This window comes from Rhipicephalus microplus, chromosome 2 (genome assembly GCF_043290135.1).
Source record: "Rhipicephalus microplus isolate Deutch F79 chromosome 2, USDA_Rmic, whole genome shotgun sequence".
Taxonomy (NCBI): Eukaryota; Metazoa; Arthropoda; class Arachnida; order Ixodida; family Ixodidae; genus Rhipicephalus; species Rhipicephalus microplus.
This window is the reverse complement of record NC_134701.1, coordinates 268,499,367-268,523,834: the sequence shown is the minus strand read 5'-3', so window position 1 is coordinate 268,523,834 and position 24,468 is coordinate 268,499,367. Positions and strand designations below refer to the sequence as shown.

The 24,468-nt window shown below is 41.6% G+C and overlaps 1 protein-coding gene across 10 annotated transcripts in view; it reads left to right on the top strand.

Moving 5' to 3' along the window:
- The window catches only part of Stim (stromal interaction molecule), a 33,211-nt gene extending 9,582 nt beyond the window's left edge, over positions 1–23,629 (top strand). The window contains exons 4-14 of one of the 10 annotated variants that reach the window (XM_075881340.1): positions 2,801–2,912; positions 4,830–4,945; positions 6,976–7,147; positions 8,230–8,308; positions 9,509–9,775; positions 10,152–10,252; positions 10,392–10,609; positions 14,502–14,573; positions 17,315–17,533; positions 20,103–20,349; positions 22,977–23,629. In XM_075881340.1, coding sequence (XP_075737455.1) covers positions 2,801–2,912; positions 4,830–4,945; positions 6,976–7,147; positions 8,230–8,308; positions 9,509–9,775; positions 10,152–10,252; positions 10,392–10,609; positions 14,502–14,573; positions 17,315–17,533; positions 20,103–20,349; positions 22,977–23,388 — 2,015 coding nt within the window. In that variant the 3' untranslated portion in view covers positions 23,389–23,629. The remainder of the gene's footprint in view (positions 1–2,800; positions 2,913–4,829; positions 4,946–6,975; positions 7,148–8,229; positions 8,309–9,508; positions 9,776–10,151; positions 10,253–10,391; positions 10,610–14,501; positions 14,574–17,314; positions 17,534–20,102; positions 20,350–22,976) is intronic. The other 9 variants (XM_075881324.1, XM_037421000.2, XM_075881318.1 and 6 more) reach the window with 9 other exon arrangements.
- The last annotated feature ends 839 nt before the right edge of the window (positions 23,630–24,468 follow it).

The window sequence follows — 24,468 nt, the reverse complement described above, 5'->3', positions numbered from 1 at the left end:
TTTTTCTCGTTGGCCCGCACGATCACACCACTCGAAAAAACGACTCCTTTCGCAAGCGTCTTCCATTTAAATATGAGGTACGTGTAACAGAGCATTGCCGTCACTGTAGTTTTACCGTGGACCGATGCCAGCACGCGAACTTTCTTCGCCCCCTTTTTCTCGTCGGTTGTGGTGCCAGGCATGTCAAAGTAAAGAGGTGTCTGACCGGCAATCCCGATTTGCCCAAGCAGGTGGCCGTTGTGCCGCAAGTTTAGGACAAACCTCTGAAAACTGAAGCTTTTCATCGTAGTCCTCCGGAAACTTTTCGCATATACCCATTCGCCTTCGGAGGGCATATGCCTTTCCTCTTCATAAAGTTAGTTAGCCAGCACCTGCTCGCTTTAAACTGGCTCTACATTAGCCCCTTTTCTAAGGATAGCTACACAGCCCGCACTCGGAGCAGTTCTGTCGTCACGGGCCGCTTTGCCGCTCGCTGCTCAAGCACATACTCGCCGAGCAGCTCTTCAATTTGCGGAAACCGACCCCGCTGTGGTTCACTGAAGCCTTTGCATGAAGCTTTGCTGTCGACAATCTTCTGCTTTTGTTTCCGCCAGTCCCGCACGCACGTTTCGGGAACTCCAAACGACCGCGATGCAGCCCGATTTAAGTCCGTTTCTGCACACGCGATGACTTTTCTTTTAAAAGCGGCATCGTGGTGCACTGGAGTTTTTGGAATTGGCCCTTCCATGCCGTCGATGCTAATGCACTACAAGATGACGATTTCCTCAGCACACGTACGAAGTGCCGCACATGGGAAACACATAGGCAGAAATGGCCGACGCGCCATGCCGACGCACGTAGGAGGAGGCCATTTTAGAAATGCCGACGGCAATAGAATGACCGTATTCATTTTTTTTTTTATCGTACTCGATTCTAACGCGGCGTCTCTCGTAATCAAATGGTGGTTTTGGGACGTTAAACCCCACAAATCAATCAATCGATTCTAACGCGCATGCGATTTATGAACTTGCTTAACCGGAAAAAAGGTGCGCGTTAGATTTGAGTAATTACGGTATATGAATGGCTTGGCAGTTATAGCGCGTTCGGCATTTTTATAGCCTGTGATTTTTGCTTTTAGCATGTTCCAGTGTTCAATACCCCTCAGCTGTGTGACGTTACTGTAACTTCAAGTGCTGCTTGATCAGTTTCATAGAAAACTAAATATAGCAGTGATTATAGAAGTTGGGATCCTTTGTTCATTTTTTTGTAATTTGATTTCAAAGTAAGATTTTAATTTTCATATCAGTAAATATAACATAAAACAAACATTGAGTAATATGGCTGCCACAATGATTTGTGTGTCCTTCCTTGTGATTTTTCTGGATTTGCACCACTGAATGGCAGCCCCTGGTAGGTTTTCGAGTGGAGAGGAGGTTCAATTGCACATGCTTGGTCTTTTCTCTTATTCAAGTTTATATCAAGAGAATAGTCAAGTCTACATTTTCTGCGTCCTAGCACAATCTAACTGAGCTTGAACATGCTGTTACCAATAGTGACTAGCCGGCATTAGTTGAGCAAACTACATTACAAGAACGCTAGCTTTACAATTATGAGAAGGGTCTATTGGTATGTAAATTGATGCATTAATCAGTTTTCATTACACTTTGAAGTCAATATTACTATAATTGTCTGTTCTTTTTTAGTGGAACAAGCTTCTGTTTGATTGTTTAAGAAGTTACCTAATAAGAGTGTAACAGGAACCTAAGCTATAGGTTCCTGTTAATTTTCTCTTTTCTAAACTAAAGCTTCAGCTTTTCCATAAAGTAGACTGTAGCCTCCATGAAGTGAGACTGAAAATTAGTGGCAATTGGTTGGTACAGCAGTGGTTCGTAATAAAAGCTATGGCTATATAATTTGCAAAAAAATTTATAGGTAGGCTTATTGTAGTAGAGCTCAAAATTATTTTCGCAATTCATTGGGTATAATTTTTATTTTTTTCTGTCTATGTATAATTTTTTAAGATCTAGTATTGCCAGTCTATAGCCAATCTGTACAAAGGTAGATAAGAATGCTCTGTAGAAGTTAAACTTAAATTAAGCACATATACAGCAAAAACTAGATTTGTTAGGTTTCTTTACATTTATTGTACGAAAATTGCTGCTTAAGAATGTTTCAGTTATGTAAGTGCCACACATTAACGGAGGAGAATTTGTTTTTGCTTATGCCGTGTAGTTTTTGAGAATAACTTACACTAAGCCATCCAAAAATGTTGTTTTAAGAAAAATGCCATTTGTTTGAAAATATTTTTATTCTTCTATGATTGCCTGGGCTGTAGTCTTGAAGTATCAGCACTGCTATACTACTTACACACAAAATTCCAAACTGAAACCAAAATCAGTGTTTCTAATCAAAAATACGAGAGAACTGACTTTCTGCAAGTGTCCAAAACAGAGACTACATCAAAGTAGACCTGCTTTTTTTATCAATATGCTGTAAAGAAGGACAAAAAAAATTGTTTGTCAAGTGATTTCAAAATCATAAGCTTCAATGTTTTGACCGAACAATGTTTTACCAACTTTTAACTCTTCATCTTGATAACATTGCTTTATAATGGCTGCTAAGTGAGAAAATGAATTAGCTTTGGTAGCTATGCCTGTTAACTGGTGTCATAATGCTGATGTGTCTAACGTGTTTTGGATATTGAGCCTAATGCATCGTTGAACGCAGACACAATACACCTGTTTAGCATAGTGTACCTTTCATGGTGCCAGCATGTTCTTAATCTTTTCTTCTCTCTTGCGCAATCTGCACAACCCTGCAGTTCACAACTGGACAGTGGAAGAGACGATCGAGTGGCTGGTCAGCTGTGTTGAGCTGCCGCAGTATGCGAAAACCTTTGAGGAGAATGCAGTGGATGGCTCCACCCTTCCCAGGTAAGCACATCTTTGTTCTGGTCGCAGCATTTCAAGCTCGCACTGTAGTACACCATCGATATTGTTGAGAAGGCACATTGCTGCTCCTCTTACAGTTATTTGTAGTCAATATGTGATCTGTGCAAGTGTTTCAACCCTTTTACAGAGCAGTGACCAACTTTGTGAATTCACTCTGTGAATTAAGATCGTGTAAGGCTTTGAGGGGCATAGACATAAAAGTATGGCATATGCAACAGCCACAAGATGGTCAAAGATGTACATGTACGCTGTTGCCTTACTTTTTAAATGCACGCCTTTTTCAATCATTTCTCTTGCTTGGCATGGATGACCACAGTGCGGGAATATGCGGAATTTTCACTTGCACCGATGTATCTCTGTTATTTTTTTATGCTTTACTAGAGTGGTGTGCTAGCTATCTTATGTTTCGTTCTTCGGCTGGTACCCATTTGTGGCAGCCACAAAATTGGTGGCTTTCCTGTTAAGGAACTATCAATAGATGACTGATTTTTTACTCTCGTTTATTGCCCCCCCTCCCCTCATACTCGGTTATCCCTGTTTCCGTGCAGGTACTAACTGACACAAACGACACCGCTGTGGTTGCATTTCCTGTTTAGGGAACTAAAAAAAAAAAAAACACTTTTGTCGCGTTGGTGATAAGACAAAGATTATAGATTCCCAACTTTTTTTCGCTTTCCAGAAATGCTCACAACTACAGTTTTCTTCTGTGCACTCACCCGCATAGTTTGGTTTCGTTGTGGAAGTGCACGCCAGTTACTTTGCTGCAAGTTGGTCTAGCAGCGATTCCTCTGAAACGGCACTTGCCGGCCGAATCATAATCTGATTCACTAAATATCAGCCTATTGTAGGAGCTCATATGTTAAGGAGTGTATGACGTCTCAAAAGTATGCCTGGCTAGACGATGCTGATTGGAACTAAAGTGCCTCTTCTTTGCCCCTTGTTTCCGCCTAATGCCATTTCGTGCACTTATTTCTGTACACATGTGTACTACACAGACGTTTATTTCAATGCACTTTTCTTAATAGTTGTATTGTTTTTAGTGAGTTCATCTGGCAGTTACTCGCAACGAAACCGTGTATGCAATAACACAAAGAAATTTTGTCGTTTTACGGTCACGAAAAGAATTGATAATTTTTTTCCGAAATAGAATAATCTGATTAACCTAATTCAACAACAAAAGAATTCACATTTCTGGGGCACATTTCACAGAAAAAAATTGACCCTCAAGGCACTCGAGTAAACCGTCACATTTGCTATAAGTAATTATTGTCTTGTAAACTGTAATTGTCTGTAATTTTCAAGAAGTCAATTAGTATAAATTGTATAAGCATAGTTGCCTGTCACATTTCTTGCTCTGTCTTTCTTTTGTGTTCACCTGGTACGCTTTGCACTGTTACTGACTTTCAGCTGCTTACATTTGTTTTTATAGAACCAATCAGCTTAATTTCACATTTTGTACATATTAGTCCTAATTTGCAGTGCAAAGCTTGTTGTACATGTACTATACCAACCACCTGTGTCTACTTGAGAAAAAGTTAATGAATAAAACTTCTTTTAATTACTGCCATAATAGAAGTCTTCACTCAAGATGTCTGCCTTCACTGAAAAAGTAATGATAAAATCAGCACGCAAATAGATTTTCTTTAGTTAGGATGGTTTTCGTACACATTTCTTGAAAGACCCTGAATGTCACCATATAAGCCCTCCTTTGGGGCCTGACACACTGATGTGGAAGTGCAGCGATTAATAGCAATATATTTTATAGTTGTTTCAAAACTTGTTTCGCAGCTGGCATTGTACATGTACCACTTTTGCATCTTTCTTCATGCATTTCTTTTCTTTTTTATTTGTGTGCGAAGCGGAGCACTTTAGCCACACTTGAAAATGCCATTTCTGCAGAATGGCCGTTGCGAACAACAATTACCTTAGCAGTGTCCTGGGGATCAAGGATGTCATCCACAAACAAAAACTCACCCTGAAGGCCATGGATGTAGTGCTCTTTGGACCACCTAAACGTCAGTACACCTCCTAAACTTCCTTCTTTCTTTGTTTCGTTAATGACAAAGGACGATGTCGATTCCATACTGTGTGCCTAAAATGTAATGATAGTTTTTAGTGTGTGGTGCATATACTGGCATGTAGAATATGTGCCTGCTGTTATGTCGATTCCATACTGTGTGCCTAAAATGTAGTGATAGTTTTTAGTGTGTGGTGCATATACTGGCATGTAGAATATGTGCCTGCTGTTCTGTCGATCATTCTCATTTGCCATGAATTAGGGTACTCGTCAACCTGTTTCTGAGCCTCAAGTACACCTGCCCAATGAATGATGTGAACACTTTAGTGATTAAATACGGTATTACGGTAAGTACAGTCGGAAAATGGATGGTTATTGACCTGCTCCTGATGAGCATAATGATGTGCATGATGTCCTGTGGGGCATAGGCCTGATCATGTAAAGGATTGTATCTGTGGGGTTTTTACTTCCTGATGTCTTGCTCTAGTGATTCGTATGTTTTTACTACTAACTGTTGGTTTGCGAAGCACAGTAATAAACATGCATAGCACTATAGCATACCACTTGTCACATTCTTGCTTAGTACGAGATGCATAGAGCAACATTAGCTTTTGTGAAGTGCACTGGAAAAAGCACCTGTGTAACTGACTGTTGGCAATGCCATTTTACTTGCACATTAGTGCCACTTTGCCATCATCACTTCATAAAATGTTGCATAGGATACACTGACACAAATGAGACACCTGACAGTTTTTTATAGCCTTTATTAGCTTCCATGGTGTCTACTTACTGTGGCATTCTTCTGTTGAGTATTAAACTCCAGCTTCAACTCGTGGTTTCTATGGTGGCATTTCGCTGCTGGTTTAACGCAAGACAACATCTGTACTTCGATTTAGGGGCACACTGAAGAACACCAGACTTTCGAGGAAGAACACCAGACTTTCGAGGTCTAAATCTCTCTAGAGCTCACCACTGGTACATCATTTCTCATAACTCTGGACTTGTTGTGGGATGTTAAGCCTGGGCACTTTGATTTACCGTATACACACTCTTGTTTCTTTCGTGGCTAATCCAGGAATTTGCCTCAGATGTATAGCTCTAAGCATTGAATAAAATTAAGAAGTCAAGGGGAAATGCTGTGTGAAAAAAAATTTTTTTAAACTGTAGCTCGTGGCAATAAAATTCTTGCTGTTTACATAAATTTTTACGCTGATTTCAAATATGTGATGAGTTTTCATTTTGCACCATGACAATGTTTATATGTATCTCTTTTTGGACACACTTTTTCTGCAACTAAGCTTTTCTAGTTATGGGCCATTAAAGGTTCATATAGCTCAACATCTGTAGGATGCAAACACCTAAAGAAAAGTGTCTATAAGACGTTTGAGTTAGCGAAAGAACATTGAAGTGCGAGAAGTCTTAAAATTCTCAGTCTATAATGATTGCCTACTTTAATTTCATAATGATTATATATGTGATATCAGATTTTATAGAATATAATGGCACACTTCACATGCTGAGAATTCTGTGGGCGAAATTTCAGTACCGAAAACATGATATCCCAACTCAAGAAGTTGCCAAAAATTACATCTAGAAAAGGCATTTATAAGTAGAAATGAAAGCTTATGTAGTGGCAAAGATATGCTTTTTAAAATATTTCTTCCATCTCATGGGCTTTGGAATCGCGGTTATTTTTAGCAAATGGCTTTGGTGAACCCATGCCAAATGCAATGGCAGGCAGCCAGGTGACAATATCCAGGGTACTGTAGACGATGAGTGCTTGTTTTAGTTTTTGATAGCCACCTTGTGCTCTTTAAAAGCAATTTTAACCTACAATCTACTGTGAGCTTAATTACAACTTTGATCTTTATTGTTGTAAAAGTAAAAAAGCTGTACTTGTAGCAGCAAGTAAAAACAAAAAATATGTAATTTCAAAAAAAAAAAACATGCCTTTTTCGAGTAACGTCTTTCCCCAAGTGGCAAATTGTGTTCATAGTCCTCCTCCTCCTTCTTGCTGTGCACATGCAGATCACAACTACATCAAGGACGTGCTGTTGGTGCTGTCGCTGGTGATCGCCATAGGTGGCTGCTGGTTTGCATACGTGCAGCACAACTACTCTCAGCTCCACCTGAAGAAGATGATGAAAGACATGGACAGCCTGCAGAGAGCCGAGGAGCAGCTGTCTGAACTGCAGCGCGAGTGAGCATCACTCGCACTGTCACATTCTCTAGATCGTTGTCCTTCGAAGTTATGAATTCGGTGTTAGGTCATAGCATTCAGTGCGATTTCTGACACATTGTCTTTGGCTGAGGAATGCTCGCGAAATGAGCCACATTCGAGGCAACAGAAAGGCATCTGCAGGCTGCAATGTGGAGATCAAATCTGCAAATTCAACCACACGCAACTTTCGTTGGCAGACAGAAAGTTAGCAGTAAAGTTTTATCTAACCAGAGTATGCTGTCAGCTCGTGCTACTTCAGAAAGACAAGATACCACTATTTGCACTTCTATAGACCCTTTCAGGTTTTGCGAACACAGCCCCTTGATGACTTCCGGTTTTGTTCACCGATGTGCTATAATAGCATTGATGGACCACAAAAGCTTTAAAAAATAGCTCGCTGATTTTCCACTGTTTCCTTCCCTTATTTGGCAAAAATATATTGAAATAAATGTTCTTTTGAGCTACATAAAAAGAATGAAACATTCCCTTGTTCTTTACGCAAGTTTCTTTTATGTGAAAAACTAAAGAGGGACTTTCCTACGCATGAAAAGAAATGAAAAACGTGCTTTCAGTTTCGGTGATAGGAGCTGCTAAATGAGGGGCCGTACAACGCTTATGAACTTGAAACCGTCTATACTACTGCACTAACCACGGTGGGGCATGTGCATCAGGCGAAACCACATTTAGAGAGCCTTGTGTGAAGGCAATTAGTAATTGACGCGAGACAGCTAAGAATCTTCACATCAGTTGGCGTATGTGTGCACTTCTGAAACTCAAAGCTGTAGTAAACACTTTTACATCTGTGGTGCTTTAGAACTTGTGTAATCTTTTGAGACCTGACTAGTCCAAAAATGCGTTGTTGCAGTGTTTCATGAACTCTAATGTTGCTTCCATGCATGGGCATTGCATTTTTAACACGCAGAGCTGTAATTTGCTGTTGGCCCTGAAACATCTGTGAAGTTCTGAAATGTGTGCTGTATTCTGAGGTTTGAAGTGTATGAACGCACGGAACTGTACACATTGGGTTGCTGACCAATTTCGAATTTGTTTTGTGTCTGAAGGTTGGACAAGGCCAAGATGGAACAGGAGACCGCAGTGATACAAAAGCAAAGGCTGGAGGATGAAATCCTCGCTGCCAAGGTTTGTCAACTCTTTTCAAAAACAGAATAGCTTTCAAATAACTGTTGAATATTAAATACCTTTCTTCTCATCTTTAATTTAAAATGATCTTCACGTTCTAGTCTACTTGGTTTCTGTTATTATGCTGCACATTATGAAGTACTTTCTTTTACGTAAACAGAGCTTTGTGAGCGAATAAGCAGTTTGTTCAAATTCTAGGGTGGGGAAGTGGGTAGAAATGGTAGTGTTTTGACCTGGAAAAGCTGGTCCTATGAGTGGCATACTGTAGAATCTTTGTAAAGAAAGCTTGCATGAACAGGTGCCTGTAATTAGGTCAGTTTTTTTTTATAGTCGTACCCGTAACACCTTTTTTTAATTACTGGTAAATGAAACTTGTCTTACTTCTATTTTCATCCTTGAGTGTGTTCACTTGGCAATTCAAAATAATCAAAAGGTGTCAGAAAATCATTTGTGTTGAAGACTAATTACTACTCATTGGAGCTGTGCAAATAGCAAGATTGTGGGTGCTAAAGAAATTCGAATATTAAAGTGGGAGTACGAATTGAGTCAAATATTTTTCTAATGTATTTTGAATATTTCTAGAGTGTTTTTCGTATACTTCGAAATGAAATTGCACGTGAAAAAATTAGAGAGGATTCCTCAGCACGTTCTCAAGAAATAGCAATATGAAAGTGTTTCTCTTTGCTCGGTTGATGAAGTGCTGGCGGGGTAGGGTTTTATAGTCATCTTATTGAGAATAAGGAAATGCAGACACTGAATAGTATTTATGTACATGATTTGGCGCAACCAAAGTGTAGGCGATGACACTTTACACGTGAAAGGAAAGGTAAAGGTGCTATTTCCTCAACCTCCTCTCTTCTTTCAGTTTGTATGGAAGCCCAACTGATGTGGTTAACTACAGTGTGCTCCTTTTGAGTCCAGAGATTCTAAATTTGCATTGTAGACGTTGTTATATCAGAACATATAAAATTCTGGATGCTAAAATCTTCAGTGGCCAATTCTTCAGACTTTCTGCTCTGTGTTTCTGTAGGGGACAAAATACTCATGCTTTCAAGCACAGTCATGTGCTTGAAAGCATGCTAGGAGTTTCAGATTATCAGAATTAGCTAAAAGCTTTCTATTTCAGTCTGCTTCATCATTGCATTTTGGTTTTGTCTCACGAAACCTATAAAAACACTTTTTTTCAACTGTCTACTGTAGCAAGAACGGGAGTTGTGGAGTTCGGCAGACCCCGACCAGACTCGAAGCATCGTGGAGTGCCTGCAGGACGAAGTGCGGACTCTGAGGGATCAGCTGAGCACAGCACAAACTGCGCTGAACTCGGCAGTGAGGTCTGGAGGTGCGGGTACCTGGATACCCCCGCCGTCCCTGCAGCACTGGTTACAGCTGACGCACGAGCTGGAGTCTCGCCACTACAATGCCAAGAAAGCTGCTGCCGAGAAGCAGCTCCTAGCTGCTAAGGAAGGGGTCAGTTCTTTGCTTTACAGGTGCTGCATAGTTAAGCTATCTGTCTGACTCGCAGTTCTCGCTATCGAATCCCAGCCACGGCGGTCGCATTTTTCAATGGAGCTGAAATGCTCGAGGCCTGTATGGTTAGATTTAGATTCAAAAGAACACCAGATAGTTTCCAGAGTGCCCCACTGAGATGTCCCTCAATCATATCATGGTTTTGGGATGTAAAGCACCCTATAAATACTGTTATTCTGATAGCCTATCGCTAACGGCTATAGCGCTTAGCAAACGATGTACTGAGTGAGGAACCTAAACCTGCTTGCAATATGTCTAGCAGTTTTAGATAAGCTGTACATGTTTCTTATGCTGTTTATCTTGCTTTTTCTCACAGTGTGAAAAACTTCGCAAGAAACGTGGGAGCTTCATGGGCTCTTTTCGCATCGCACATGGGAGCTCCATTGACGACATCGACAACCGAATCCTTCAGGCCAAGTAAAATTGCTTTATTACAATTATGCTGATGTTCGCAGTTGTGATTTATTATTAAAACAGGCTCACACAATCGGTGCAGTGTAGTAGTTTCTCTCCACCATATGATCGACGTTTTAATCGTGTGTGTCCTGTTGTGCAGGGCTGCGCTGTCGGAGGTGACGAAGGACCTGCAGGAGCGACTGCACCGCTGGAAGCAGATCGAGCGACTGTGTGGCTTCTCCATCGTCAACAACCAGGGGCTGGGCCCCCTGGAGAACATTCTACGAGGTTCTTTCCTCAATGGCACTGCTGCCTCCTCTTTGCCCCACTCCTATTCCGTTGGTGCGTTTGGCACTTACTGTGGCAGTCTCAGACAGGGTTCGTTCACCGCTTCAACAACCCCTTTATAGCAGCTCCTAGAGATTCCTAAGAATTTAGTGCAGATACTTATGAAGACAGAACAAGATGAAGGGGAACACACACTTGGAACCTGTGTGTGTGTTCCCCTTCATCTTGTCCCGTCTTCATAAGTATCTGTGTTAAACTCTTTGGATATGTCGTACCAACAAGGCCAGAAGTCAACCCTTCTTTGTTTGTTTAGCTGTGCTACTGTGGTAGTGTAGTGATGAATAGGTACACTGGAAAAAACTTGGTCTTACATACTCATCGTTGGGCAAAAATGGAGCAGGCGCTGTCAGTTAACACTTCACAAGCGCATAATTGAATGATCGTCATCGGTGCTATATTTTAAAATGCGTGGTGGATCAGTCTGTGCATTTGATCACATTAGGGAGTCGGTATGTACACTCCTGACTGCACATAGGGCAACCAGTTCTTTTAAAAAACCACAAGGCTTGTTCATACAAGTTCATTATTCTAGACATGAAAGTTGACACGCTGATGCAGTTAGGCACTGATCTTCAAAACCTATATATATGGTGGGTCAGCTGCAGGAACTGTCCATCAGTTTTACTTGCATGCAAGCAAGATGTCGTGACAAATACCTGTAATACCTTGTAGCATACTCCTATTTCCATGCATGAAATATGCCTGTACTGTAAAGTTTGCTACAGTCCAACCTCATTAGTACATACCTGCTTTAAGCGTACTAACGGTTAAAACGTAGTTGTGACGAATCCCCGACCGAGTCTCGTAGAGACTAATACATTCGCGGACCGCTTTAGTCGTAGTTTTCTGCTTATGCCTACCGGTTCTTGCGTACTAACTGCGTACCGCGACAACATTTTGCACCACAAAATTTACTGCACCGCTAACTTGCAGACGTCGGTTTTGCGTCATGTTGATAAGTGCACAGATCAGCCGATCAGCTATTCAGAGTTCCACACTATTGCGGCATTGGAATTGCGAGTAATAACGAAGGTGATGTGGCGACCACCGACCATTGTGCCTGTATGACTTATCACAGACGAAAAGCCTTAGCGCAGTAAACATCCCGGTTATCTGCTAGGGCACGTGTGTGGTGTAGCGTCACTTTAGGCCCATGCGCGCTTTTGGTAGGTGACTATCTGAGCGCGCTGGGCTATTGATCGCTGCACTTTACTGTGCAGGACCTGTTCAAGCATGTACCGCTCTACAAAAACGTAAGCACAAGCAGTGTTGTAGAGTTTAGCGTAGCGGGTCGGGGACACCGAGAAACCTTGCTGTATTATACCAACACGTGCACTGTACAGCGAGCATAGCGCTGTTGTAACCACACTGCACACTTTTATTCAGCGACAGCCCAAACGAGCCTCCGTCCATTTCCAGGACTGCTAGAGCATTGCGGATAGCGCATTGCTTGCAGAAAGCTTGTCAGAGCCGCGTTAACCCAGCAGGCTACTAGCCGCATCTGTGCATAGCCTGAAGCAGAGTGGGTGTACTTTACAGTAAGTGGATCGGCAGTCACGTTGTGTGCCGTGTAAGCAAAGCGCTGCATGCAACTAGTCATGCAGTAAATTATTTGGTTCTTTGCGGCGATACCGCATTTAAAAAAAAAAAAAAACTGCGTTAGTTTTCGCTTAGAAGCAGATGGCAGAACAACTGTATCACAGACAGTTGATTGTGTTTTTTCTATTGCTCCCAGACCCCGCATATTTTCCAAATGCTCCTTGGCATTGCCACGGCCTGCTATGGGGCGGTTGTGCAAGAGTCACTGGGCACATTAGGCAATATTTCCTGTGGCACTGAATTTATTATTTTATGGCAGCAATGGCGACTGTCCGGAGGTGCAAATTTGTAGCTGTGGGTTAAACCGTAGTTACTTCGCCGCCCCCGGCATCTACGTATTAACGGGGTTTCACCGTGCGACACTTTATTGTATTATTGGTCTTTATGCATAATCATTGTTGACTTTTTCTGCGATCTTATGGAATAAAAAATCTTGGCAGGGGTCCTTATCTAATATGACAGCATGTACAGGGACTTGACAAACTGTTGAGCATTAACTTTGTGAGATTCTTCGCAGCATAATTTATTTCTGCTCATTTCTGCTGTTTTTATTCGTTTATTGTAACCACACCTGCAATGTCTCAAACATGAGACAGCAGTATCTGTAAATAAAAAAAAAAATAATAAATAGGTTCGCAAATTCACTCACGAATCGGCTCGCTCAGCCTCACTTAGACTCAAATCGAGCCACGAGATTAGGAAGAGCTAAAGATAAGAGTTAAATAGAGAGTATCTTAGTAACCTGCGATTTGTGGATGACATTCCTTTGATGAGTAACTCAGAAGACGAGTTACAGCTCATGATTACTGAACAAGAACACGGAGAGCATAATAGTAGGCCTGAAAAATGACGTTGATAAAACTACAACGGAATATGCAACAGTCTCGCCAGAAAACAGCGCTTTGTGATAAGTTGATAGTTGTTGCAAGTGGTAAAGGAATATGTCTACTTAGAACAGGTAGTAACCATGGATCCAAACTATGAGATTGAAAAAGTGAAGTAACTAGAAGAATAAGGATTGGGTGGATCACATTCAGCAAACATTTTCTAATCATGAATTGTAATCTGCCGCTAGCCCTCAAAAGGAAGGTGTATAACAGCTGCATCTTGTCAGTACTTACAATGCAGAAGCGTGGCGGCTTACAAAGAGGGCTTAGCTTAAATTGAGGACGACGCAGCAATCGATAGAAAGGAAAATGATAGGAGCAACTTTAAGAGACAAGAAGAGAGCAGAGTGGGTCAGGGAACAAACTGGGGTTACGGATATCATAGTTGAAATCAAGAAGAAGAAACGGAAATGGGCTGGGCACATAGTGCGTGGGCAAGATAACAGCTGATCATTAAGTGTAACTGACCAGATGCCAAGAGAAGGCAAACATGCTAGGGGGAGATGGAAAGTTATGTGAGCAGATGAGATTTAAAAGTTTGCAGGTATAAAGTGAAAGCAGAAAGCACAAGACCGAGTTGATTGGCGGATCATGGGATAGGCCTTTGCCCTGCAGCGGGTGCAATCAGGCTGATGTTGATGATGCCAGACAGTGCCAAGAAGAGCACGGACTACATAAGATATTGGTGTTAAAAGAGCATTGACACCATGGTTAAAGAAGCTAATTTTACGCTAACAGACTCGTGAGTTGACTTGCTCATACTCAGTTTGATTCGAGAGTTTGAGCCCGAGTGAGTCCTGTTTAGAAAAATTTTCCAGAGTGTGAGTCCGGCTCAGGAAAATTTTCATGAGATCGAGCCAGTCCAATGCTCAAAATAAATTTCATGAGTCAGTCTGAGTGAGCTCAACAAGTTTTGCCGATCTATTCTCTACAGTAGTGAAATAGTGTTCTGTTAGATAGTTAATGAAGGTTAATTATTGTTGATGGGCTAAAATTTATTTTTATTGGATCTCTCCATTTGCTCGCTGTGCATGGCACTTGCAACATTGTAAAACTTATACCTGTTGTAGTTTGGACTGTAAAGTGTTATGCAGAAAGCAGAACAGGCAGACGGACATTGATAAACGAAACGTCCCTATTAAGCTTATAGTGGTGGTCACAACAGCATGGTTTGCAATACAATCTCGTGATGTTGCTTAAAGTGACTCCATTTAAACTGGTACAATAGGGCACTCTGGATCAACCATACTGATCAGTACATGTTTTGGGCATCTACTGTGAAATTTTGAAAACAAAGTACATAACTGTGTAGCAGCGCAGGTCAAGCAGTTTGTCGAGCAGTAATGGGGCAGTTATTTAACAGGAACAGTCTTAAAAAATGCTCTTTCACTATATCTGTGCAGCTCACATTGACACGATGGTAATCTCTTTCCCAGGTAAGAAAATGAGCCGCTCGGGCAGCGAGGGTACATTGGCTGAGGAAGAATCTCCCTTTGGCATCAGCGCTGGTGAGTGTTTTCCACATGCTGTGCACACAAACTACGATGTTTCGAAGTAAACCCACCACTGAGGGGATGCATATGCTAAGTTCATTGTCATCAATGCACTTTCCTATAAAATAAATGAGCTTTCAACTGTTAATACTAAAATCTAGAAGAGCTTGCGATATTATTTATAATTGCTAATAGTAGAAGCATCTTGGTCAAGGTAAGAGCAGAATTATCTCTAGATCCTTTCTTGCTTTTATCTCTGCAGAGGTTTTTGTGAGGCCCTATGCAGCCATGCGATTCCTTCATTTAAACGGGTCATGAATTAAGGTGTGCAAATATTCAAACTTTTGAATATTTTTCTAATAGTGTTTGCTATTTAGTTTGATTTGCACGGGAATTCTACTATTCAAAATATTCGAACTTGAAAATAAATATTGACGATAAATCGGCATGTGTTGTGCTTGGTCTTGGGTTTTGGGGCACTGACATGCGAACCTACTAGCCACATCCACTGATACTCCAACCTGTGGCTTCGCAACAAGCTTGGCAAGAGGGTCCACTGCCGGTGTGAAATGCCAATGGACAGTTCTGAAGAGCTCGCAGTCGATGTAATTCATCGCTTGCGACAAAGCACATTGCACCTTCATCTCTTTTGCATATCCTCAAGCACGATATTCTTGGCTTCAAATTTCAGATTCATTTCGTACGTGGGGTGTAGCGAGCGGAGTTAGACTTAGCCACTGATTCAAGAAGTAAGATGGATCGTTCTGTGCCTGGCCGCAGTGCTTAGGTGTTTCAAAGTATGTCATGCTCGATTGCTAGCACAATGAGTTGTCCCGAAACAGTCTTCATCACGAAGTCTGAAATGCTGACAAGCGGAACCTCCCACCGCAAGTCCAGCGAGTCATCATTATATAAATACAGTCAGTCAGAGACGCCCGTGTGCAATGTTCACGACAAGTGCAGTGTATTGTTGTAATGCAACTGTCAAACTAAAACGTAATTACTAGTCTTACCGTTGACCCGTGAACACAGAACAAGTGCGAATGCATCATGACGTAGCACAACTTTCGACAGCCATGACCTCCCGACGCGCAAGCAGCTGACAATGCTCGCCAGGAGCAAGCATTGCAGCAATTGCAAGGTGTGCTGAGCAACATGGGGGCTGCAGCCAATGGGAGGCCTTGAAAGAAACTTTAAAAGTCTGATTTTTGTACTCTTGTTTCTGAATGGTGGACCTACCTGAAGCGGGAATTGGAAGATGGAAAAAGCTCTTTCCAAAGAGGTGGTGCCCGGTTGTGACATTGCAGAGCTGTGCTTCTTCAGGATATAGTTTATAATTATGCTTAGGGATCTTGTGCAACTTCTTTCTGTACTTTTACTTTGCAGTGCTAAAAAATATTGAAGAAATCATTATTTATTATTTTTAAAATTATTTCCATGTACCTCACACACTCACGGAGGGTCATTGAGTGAGGGTAGAAGGGGGGGGTCAATACAGAGAATATTTGTACAAAGATGTATTAAATTTGAAAAAATACAAAAGAAGCAGTTGCAAAATAATAAATTAAAAAGAAAACATTATAGTTAAACATGCACAGCAGATTCGATTCACGCTCATACAGTAGACTCCTTTTAAAGGAAACCTGAAGGGACGAGGAAAATGTGTTTCCTTTAAGAGCAGTTTCAATTGCTGAGAGATAAACGGGGGTATAATATTCATCTAGGAAAGCAAACGTATTAGTGGCAGTTGTTCCATTTAAGCAGAAATTTCATTTAAGAGAGTTTTAGTTAATAGGAGTATAGTACTGTACATTATTATTCAAGTTAGTTTCACACCCAAAATTTTGCTATTCGCAAAGCTCTAGTCGCGAACCAGTCTTTGGGCTTCGTTAGAAAACATGTCCTGCATAAAGCAAGCTCTTTTACGGAAAACTCAGTCACATATTGCAATCATGCGTGGCAAAAGGAATTTATTGCAGAGGGCAAAGTTGCCATCCACTCAGGCGCCCTCTATTCATGTAAAGGCCTGTCTTTACTTGCCTTAATGCTGCCTGTGCCCACCGTGTGACGTTGGCCAGTGGGTAGCATGCTATTGGCCAAGAGTTAACATAAATCAAAAGCAGCTTTTGGATCGCAGGAAGAAAAGAACATGTATATTTAAGAAATCGTTAGTTATCATTAAGATTTAGGTCACATGCGCATCCTGCCATGGGGCACTGGGCTCCTTACTCTGGTGAATTTTCCAGTGAGCTACTCGTTAACAGGATTCACTGCAAGAGAATGATTGCGTATCGTGACGCGCTGATGAAACGTCTTTGCCCTGTACTGTCCCTCCCAGTGTAGCTACCAGCGCACTTGTCGGAACAAGAGAAGAGACAGAGGGGGGTTGGCAGCATACGACAAACCCCCCGTAAAAATGCTCATTTTTCATGGTCTATAAAACTTCTTTCAACAATCGATTTGTGAGGCAACATAATCCAATATTTGGTTTGTTTGAGGATTACTTGGCAAACTGGTTCATGACCCCTTTAATATAAAGTTATGGATGGTAAAACATTATGTCAGTATACTACTAACAAACTTTGAGCAAGTTCGTATGTTCTGCCAACTAACCCTCCTGCTCTGCTAAACTCGTGTATTCTGTTTTCCTTACCCATGATTGTGCTGTGGCCACTGCTCTCATTGCTTCTTTCCTTCTTCCACCTACTTGCTTCCTCCACCTTCACCTTCCTCTTCAATTTTCGCCTCCCAAATAGTGCAGCAACTCGTGCACAATTCAACTGCTCTGTTTCTCGCCTCTGTGCCACCGGCTTGCGACCTCAGCAAGTGCGCCCTAGCCGCAGCTGCGGGCTTCCCTCCTTTCCGTGTCGTGCCACTTGACAGCACTAACCTCCCTCAGTCTGCTGCTGCCGCTGCCGCCACTGTCTCCACTGCTGCTAACACCACTGTGCCCGCTTCTGTGGCCTGCCTCAATGGTGAGTGTCCTGTCACATGAGGCTCTGCAAATGTCAGGTTATCTTAACTCTCTGAGAGGCTTTGTATTCGGCATGTGTGTGCTAGTTGTGCCAAGTAATAGCTAAGAACGAGCAAAATAAGTAAATGATGTTAGGACGAATGTCAATTATTTTTGCAATGTACTGCTGCATATGATCATTTTAAGAAGGCACTACAGTTAAAATCCCTTTTACAAGAGACACTGATGTAACAGATAATTGGGTAAAAGGGACACCAATGTGCTTACAGTAAAATTTGATTTGATAAGAAAATGCATACGATGTACACTGCTTATAAGAGATTCCTCATACAGGGGTGCAACAGCTGCGCCTATTTGATGCAATTCCTCATTTTTGCTCCAAGTTGCGCCAAAACCATGAAATTTGCTGAAATTGCATCACGCTGTGCAAAAATGCCCGACCAGCTTCAAAATTTTCTCGGTTCCGTGAATTTCAGCTAAAAACGGAGGCCACATTGGCCACCTGTAATTTGTGTAATTAATCAATCTGGGGATCCAGGCACGCAGACCTTAACCTTAAACCACAAAGTGAGATATGTACTCATTAGGCCACGGCACAACGCAATCAACGTGATAAAGTTACAATGCCGCGTGTCCATCGGTCCACTGATTGTAGCGGATATTTATCGGCGGGACGACTCAACTTCAAGACAATAATGCATTGCTGTAGCCAGCAACACAACACTGGAAATATGAATTTCCTAGTCAGCAAACACATATACGGCATGTTGGGAACTGAAGCTGGAAGCATATGCCATTGTTACTACGCATAGACTAACTCAATGTGCTGCGAACATCGGCGTTGCCAGCAAACACGTTAGTTGCCATAGCACATGTGATTGATATCCGGTACCGCCTCTGGGCCAATGGGCAGGTGCCATCGTTTATTTATCCAGGCAAATGCCCCTTGCAAGCAAGCCGAGAAGTTGTGCCCTAAACCCAACCTTATCCTGAGGAAGAAAAAAAACAAAGATGGAGGGGTGTGGGATGATGGTGTAGGAGTTTGAAAATTTCTCAGCCTTGTTCTAACTTGTGCAGAATGCCTCGTAAGCTACCTTCGCTGCAGTACACTGGTGGCCTGCGGAAAAGCGTTCTAAAATTTAGAAGGGGCTGTTAGCACTGGTCACGGGACACATCACAGGTTGTTCAATTGCGATATGTATGCTTATGGATGTATATGCCACACAATTGTGAGTACCAATATGATCGCTGAGGTCTAAAAATGTTACTTGCAATCATCTGAAGCACGGTGCGATATTTCTGCAGCCAAATCAAACAAGACTGTGTGCCATTTTTTTTTCCACTTCCACTCCTCTGCTTTAAGAATTGCCTGAATCTCAAGGTCCCTAGCTTCGCAGATCCACCTTTGAATCCTCAGAGTCTGTCAAAGGATTTGACAGGTGGGGCAAAGGCCAATGTGGACTTTATCATTGTTTACTGAGTGGGGTATTCTAAGTGCTATATTTATTGAAATAGCAGTGCTCATATTTCTTCATGGCCTTCTTTTTCATACTGCTTCAAATTTCCATCTTAGTACTCCAATAGTAACATTTTTCTGCTCCGAAAATTGCTCTAAATTTTATTTTGGCTGTTGCATCCCTGCTGATATAAAAGACAAGAATTGGTCTATGGTGCATGTCTCTTAAAAGGGATTCAACTGTACTATCTTCGAGTCATTGGGCATGTTGTTCTCCGCGAGTCACATGAAAAAGATTTTCCTTTGCTCAACATCGATATAACCAGCAACGAAATTGCACTATATTTCTAGGCCGAGATCTGATTTTATCAATATAAAAACATAACATGAATTACTTTAGGACAAATAGATTTTAGTCACAATTGAGATTAATTACTATAAAACACAAATTAAAATATGAAATTATGTTGCAGCCAAATATTCAGTGCATTGGAATAATGTAAATTTCATGCATTTAGAGACGGCTCTTAATAGGTTATACCTGAAAGAGCTCACTGGAAGGTGCATTAGCCACTTAGTTTTATGAATGCTGTACAACTATAACGACTGCTTTAGTACTGTTGTCAAGCAGCTATTCTGTTGTAACTGATGGCACGTTAGAACAGGTGCCAAGGGAAAGGAAGAGACGTTGCATTTGTTACACTCGTGTGGAACTTACATGACCATCATTTTTGAAGGACATAAGTTGTCATTATGCAGTGCTTGTCTAGGAAAATTAAACCTAGATGTGAGAATGTCTTTAGTCGGAAAGTGTGAAAAATCACTTTGTGGCAGTGGTTTGGTTGCCTTGTGTCACACGTGCTTAATTTCCACCGCTTCTGGAAGCATAATTCATTTGCTTGCTTACTCGTACTTTCACGTTCTATTGTTGGAAGTTTGTGAATGATTACATCTAGCTTTCATAGAAAGTTAGCAGCCATGCAGAAAAATTATCATTGCCGACACATACTTCACAGTGTGTCAAGCTCACAACTTTGCATCGAGCAATATTGCCATTGCAACCAAAGCAAACGGAGCATGTTGAAACACTTGAGCCCTGCTGTTATCTTTGCAGGCTCAGTGTCAAGTGTAGCGTCGTTGCTGAGCTTGAGGTGCCCCGAACGGCCCACCACACTGCCAATAGGTGCAATCAAGTCCAATGGGGCCTCTTCCCAGAAGCTGGCCCTTCTTGATGAGACCGACGATGATGCAGAAGAGTTCACGGACTCTTCTCTGCCCACCAGCTTGTCAACGGGAACCTCTGCTCCCACTGCTGTGTCTTTCACGGTCGGGGACAGCAGGTTAGCAATGTTGCTTGTAAGGTAACTCCACAGTTGCATGCATTTTTCTTGTAATCTGGATCTTTTGTTGCTGGTACGTCGTCAACATCAAGTAAGCCTAACCAGAATACTGTTCTTGATTGGTTGATTCAAAATGGGGTTGCATGCATCTCACGAATTGATCTGGTCTAATGCACTGCTACATTGCAAGTCATGTTTAGGTGAGAAACATACGTGACCTTGTCTAACAAGGACTGCCTTTCTGTAAGCAAAACATCAAATTTCCAACCAAAGTACTGTCTGGGTGTCCTTTAGGGTTTTACGCTTGCACCTTTGCTCAGGAAGCAGTACTACTGAAACATGCTGATGACCAATCAAGTTGGGGCAGAATTATTATGGAACATTTATTTCCTGCAGCTAATAATTTGCAAGGAAACTCCTGGGAGTGGGACTGAAATCACTCTTAAATGTGCTGAGAAAGGTGCTTGTAAAAATAATGTAAAAAAATGAACAGTTGCATGCGATTGAATCTAAAGAACCTAAGCTGTTATTTTGTTGAACATGCAGCTCAGAATACAGTTGAACTTTTTCGTAAGAGGCACTGATGTAGGGGGCGGTTTGGCATAAGAGATTGAATGCAGGGTTGGCCAGAAAACGAAAACGGGGTATACTTTGCTTATAAGATACTCCTCACTTAACGGACAAGAACTGTTTCCTGGTGTGTCTTTTATAAAGCAGTTCAACTGTAATGAAGATGCAGTTGGGGCGCTGCAATAGCAGCTTCATGTAGTACCTGTGTCACAATTGCTGAGCCATCGAAGAGTGCTTGTTTTGTGCTTGGATGTTTTGTGTATACTTGAAGGCATATCTTTTACATTGTTTTGCACATTCAGCACATGGCATGCACTGGCTTTGGGTATGCAAAACAAAAAGCTGTGCAACACACAAAGCCAAGTCCATTTTCAATGGTGGATGAATATGGCAAATTATAGGGAGATGCTACTCAGTCACCTTTTTAATATTCTCTCTAAAGCAGTTAAACATCATCTATTTAACTAGTTTTTTATGGTGATCACAAATATGTAATTGGATTTACTGTGAGTTGTGTCGTTTTTGTTCTGTATCATGACAATTTATAATAAGTAGGCCTCCCTCACTTCTGTAACTAAGCTTCTATACTTGTGAACCATTAATTGCACGTATTCTTCCCGATCAACCGAATCGTGCTGAAAGTTTATAGAAAGTACACGTGAAGTTTGTTAATAAGCACAAAAGATAAAACCTCAGAGGGACGCTAAAGGGAAGAACAATTTTTCTCGTATTAGTAAATTACTATTTCATGATATTATAAATGCCACACTCGTTTGAGAAGGTGCTTGGCAATCGAGGAAATGTGTTTAAGAAAACCAGGGTGACAAAACCACATTTGAAGTTTTTGTGGCATCATAGGTTTTGAAGGCATCCACTAAGCTCTACATAGTTCTTAATCGGTAAAAATAAAGTACATTGTCTGTTAACAAAGCCAGAGATTTCACCTACTGAGTTGCAGGAAAATTTATTAAACCAGTGCGGCCAAGACACACACACAAAAAAAAATGCTGGTTGAAATTTGTGACCTCATCACCAGACATCGCTGCAAACAATTTACAAGTGAACGATTGATATTGAATTTTCTCGTCTATTAATAAACTGATAGTAGTGAAATTAATGATGCTAGAGTTTTCAGAGCATAATTTTTTAGTCAAAGTTAATTTAATCTTTCATTTTAGTGTCCCTTTAATGTTCATACCCCAGTAATTAGTTCATTGAATTTCATAGTAAATGTAGAAGACATATCAACATTTAGATATTGACACTTTATCATGGTAAAGAAAACGTGAGAAAAGTTTCATCCAGGTTTGAACATCAGAAGTACAAAAAAAAATATTGCAGAACTTCAGATCATCTCAAGAACCGCATTTCAGGGGAGGTGCATTTTAAAGCTGAAATTTAAAGCTTGTTGTGAGGGGAAAAAAATCACTCTATTTCTCCCTTCATGGGAGCTTGGAAATCATGGTTATTTCGAGAATATGACACTGGTCCACTGTTCGTCTGAACTGCAGTGGCATGCAGCTGTGTGATGTTAACTAGGGGACTCCAGACAATGTGCAGTTTCGAGTTTTCAATAGCCAACTCTTGCAAATTTAAAAGTGATTTTAATCTAATTACAGTTAAATTGCAAACTTGATTCTTATTGTTGTAAAAGTAGACACTCGGATGGTCAAACTAGTTAAAACAAGATATATAGTTCTATTGAAAATGTTGTGTTCTTCAAGCAGCACCAAATAGCCTATTGCCATGTACGGGTCACATTTCGTCAAGGTCTTAATAAAAGATGAGAGTGTTTGATCTTTCAAAGCCACAGCATCGTCAAGTTAGTCTGGCTCGCCGTTTTCTATTTTTTGTACCTATGTTAGGGTTTCTTATCGCAAAGCTCCAGTACATTTAGAAGAACTTGTCGCGTGGTGCGTAACTTTCTGAAACTCTTTTTTCGGGGACTTATGACAACTTGCTTTTTTCTTGTGCTTCTTCTTTTTGTTGGTGGTGCTTAGGCGTCCAGGTTTGTTCCTCATGCTATAGTACACCAGTGTTTCATACCAAACTGCCACGTCTTCTCTTCTTTTTGGCAGCCCAGCAGAACCTCCACAGCTCGTTCGACCCAGGAGCACTCAACTGCTCAACAAGGCGGCGAGTGCCGACGACGCACCACCTCACCGGATTCTGACATCCACTGAGCTCCTGGTGCAGACTGAGCCATCTTCACCAGCAACACCCGAGAATGCAAGCCCCGTCACCATCTCTGAGCCGCTGCTCCTTCCGCGGCCGCCGCTCGCGTCAGTGTCTTCCGTAGAGCGACGCAAGAAAGCGGGCAACATTCTTGTGGCGGCACTCAAGGGAAACTTTTCTGGCAGTGCCGTAGATGAGGAAAACTCAACAGACTCTAACTCCACGGCGGACGACGACAGTTTGAAGGAAAAGAAAAAGGTGAAGGCATCTTCCATCTTCCAGCCACTCAAAAAAAAGAAGCCAAAAGCGTCGTGACTGTCACGTGAATGAGAAGCCCAGGCTCCGTTTTTCTAGCATTCCCACCTTGATGCCTGCCCAGGCACTTGTTTCTGCTGCTGGCTAGAGTTGGCAAAAATCTTTCCTTGTTCTGTTATGTTTTCTCTTGTATTCCGGTATGTTGCTGAGCACAAAGTGCTGGAAAGCATATTGCGTGCCCTTGCCCCATTATTGTCTCCTCCCTGCGTCACATTAACCGGCGCACTTGGCTCTGTCTACACCCGAGCTTAATTTTTGTTAATTGGCCGGACATTTGAACCAGTAAGAGGGTGCTAGAACTGCAACTCTGTGTGGTTGGGAGGGTATTTGATTGGAATGCACTTCATTACAGTTTTTTTGTTTTCCACATCTTTAGCAGCACAAGCTGTGCAAAACGCAGTGATTGAAGGAGCCTTTTTTTGTATCACCTGCCGTTATTTGTTACCTTGCAGTTGCACACATCTGAGTGGTTGTTGCTTGTGTTGGGTCCTCTTCCTTTTTTTGGGCATGTTTTTGAAAGATGGCTTTTTCTGTTACCATATACGTGTGTCTGCACTTTTTGATGGCACAGGACTTTTGTTGTGCAGAACAGCAACAGGTGGTATACAGGTAGTATGTGCCTATCTGGTACATCAAGAACTGTATTTTTCTAAGTTATATTTTGGTATGGCACATGGACTATTGTTTCTGCCAGAAGCCATCTCATGAGAGTGCATCGGCAGGTGTATTTAGCAGTTGAACTTCGCATGTGCGTTCTTTTTCTGTGTCCTTGTCCATTACCTGTTACAGTCCTTTTGGCTGTCAAGAGGATTGGCTGTCCTTCAGTATTGTCAATTATGAGTAGTTTTGATGCAATCTTGAATTCTAACAAACACAGAATCAAGGCTCCTAACAGAGTACTTGTTTTCTTTTTCGTTGTTTAAATTTGCTTGCATGTCAAAGTGCTGTTGGCATACGTCTTTCTGCTTCTTTTTCTTTGCATGCCTTTTTGCTTGCTTCAAAATGCGATCAAGTGTCTTCTTCAATGAGAGAATTGTTGCCAGGTTGTTAGTGGTAATCATTTGGTGTTTCTTTGAGCTA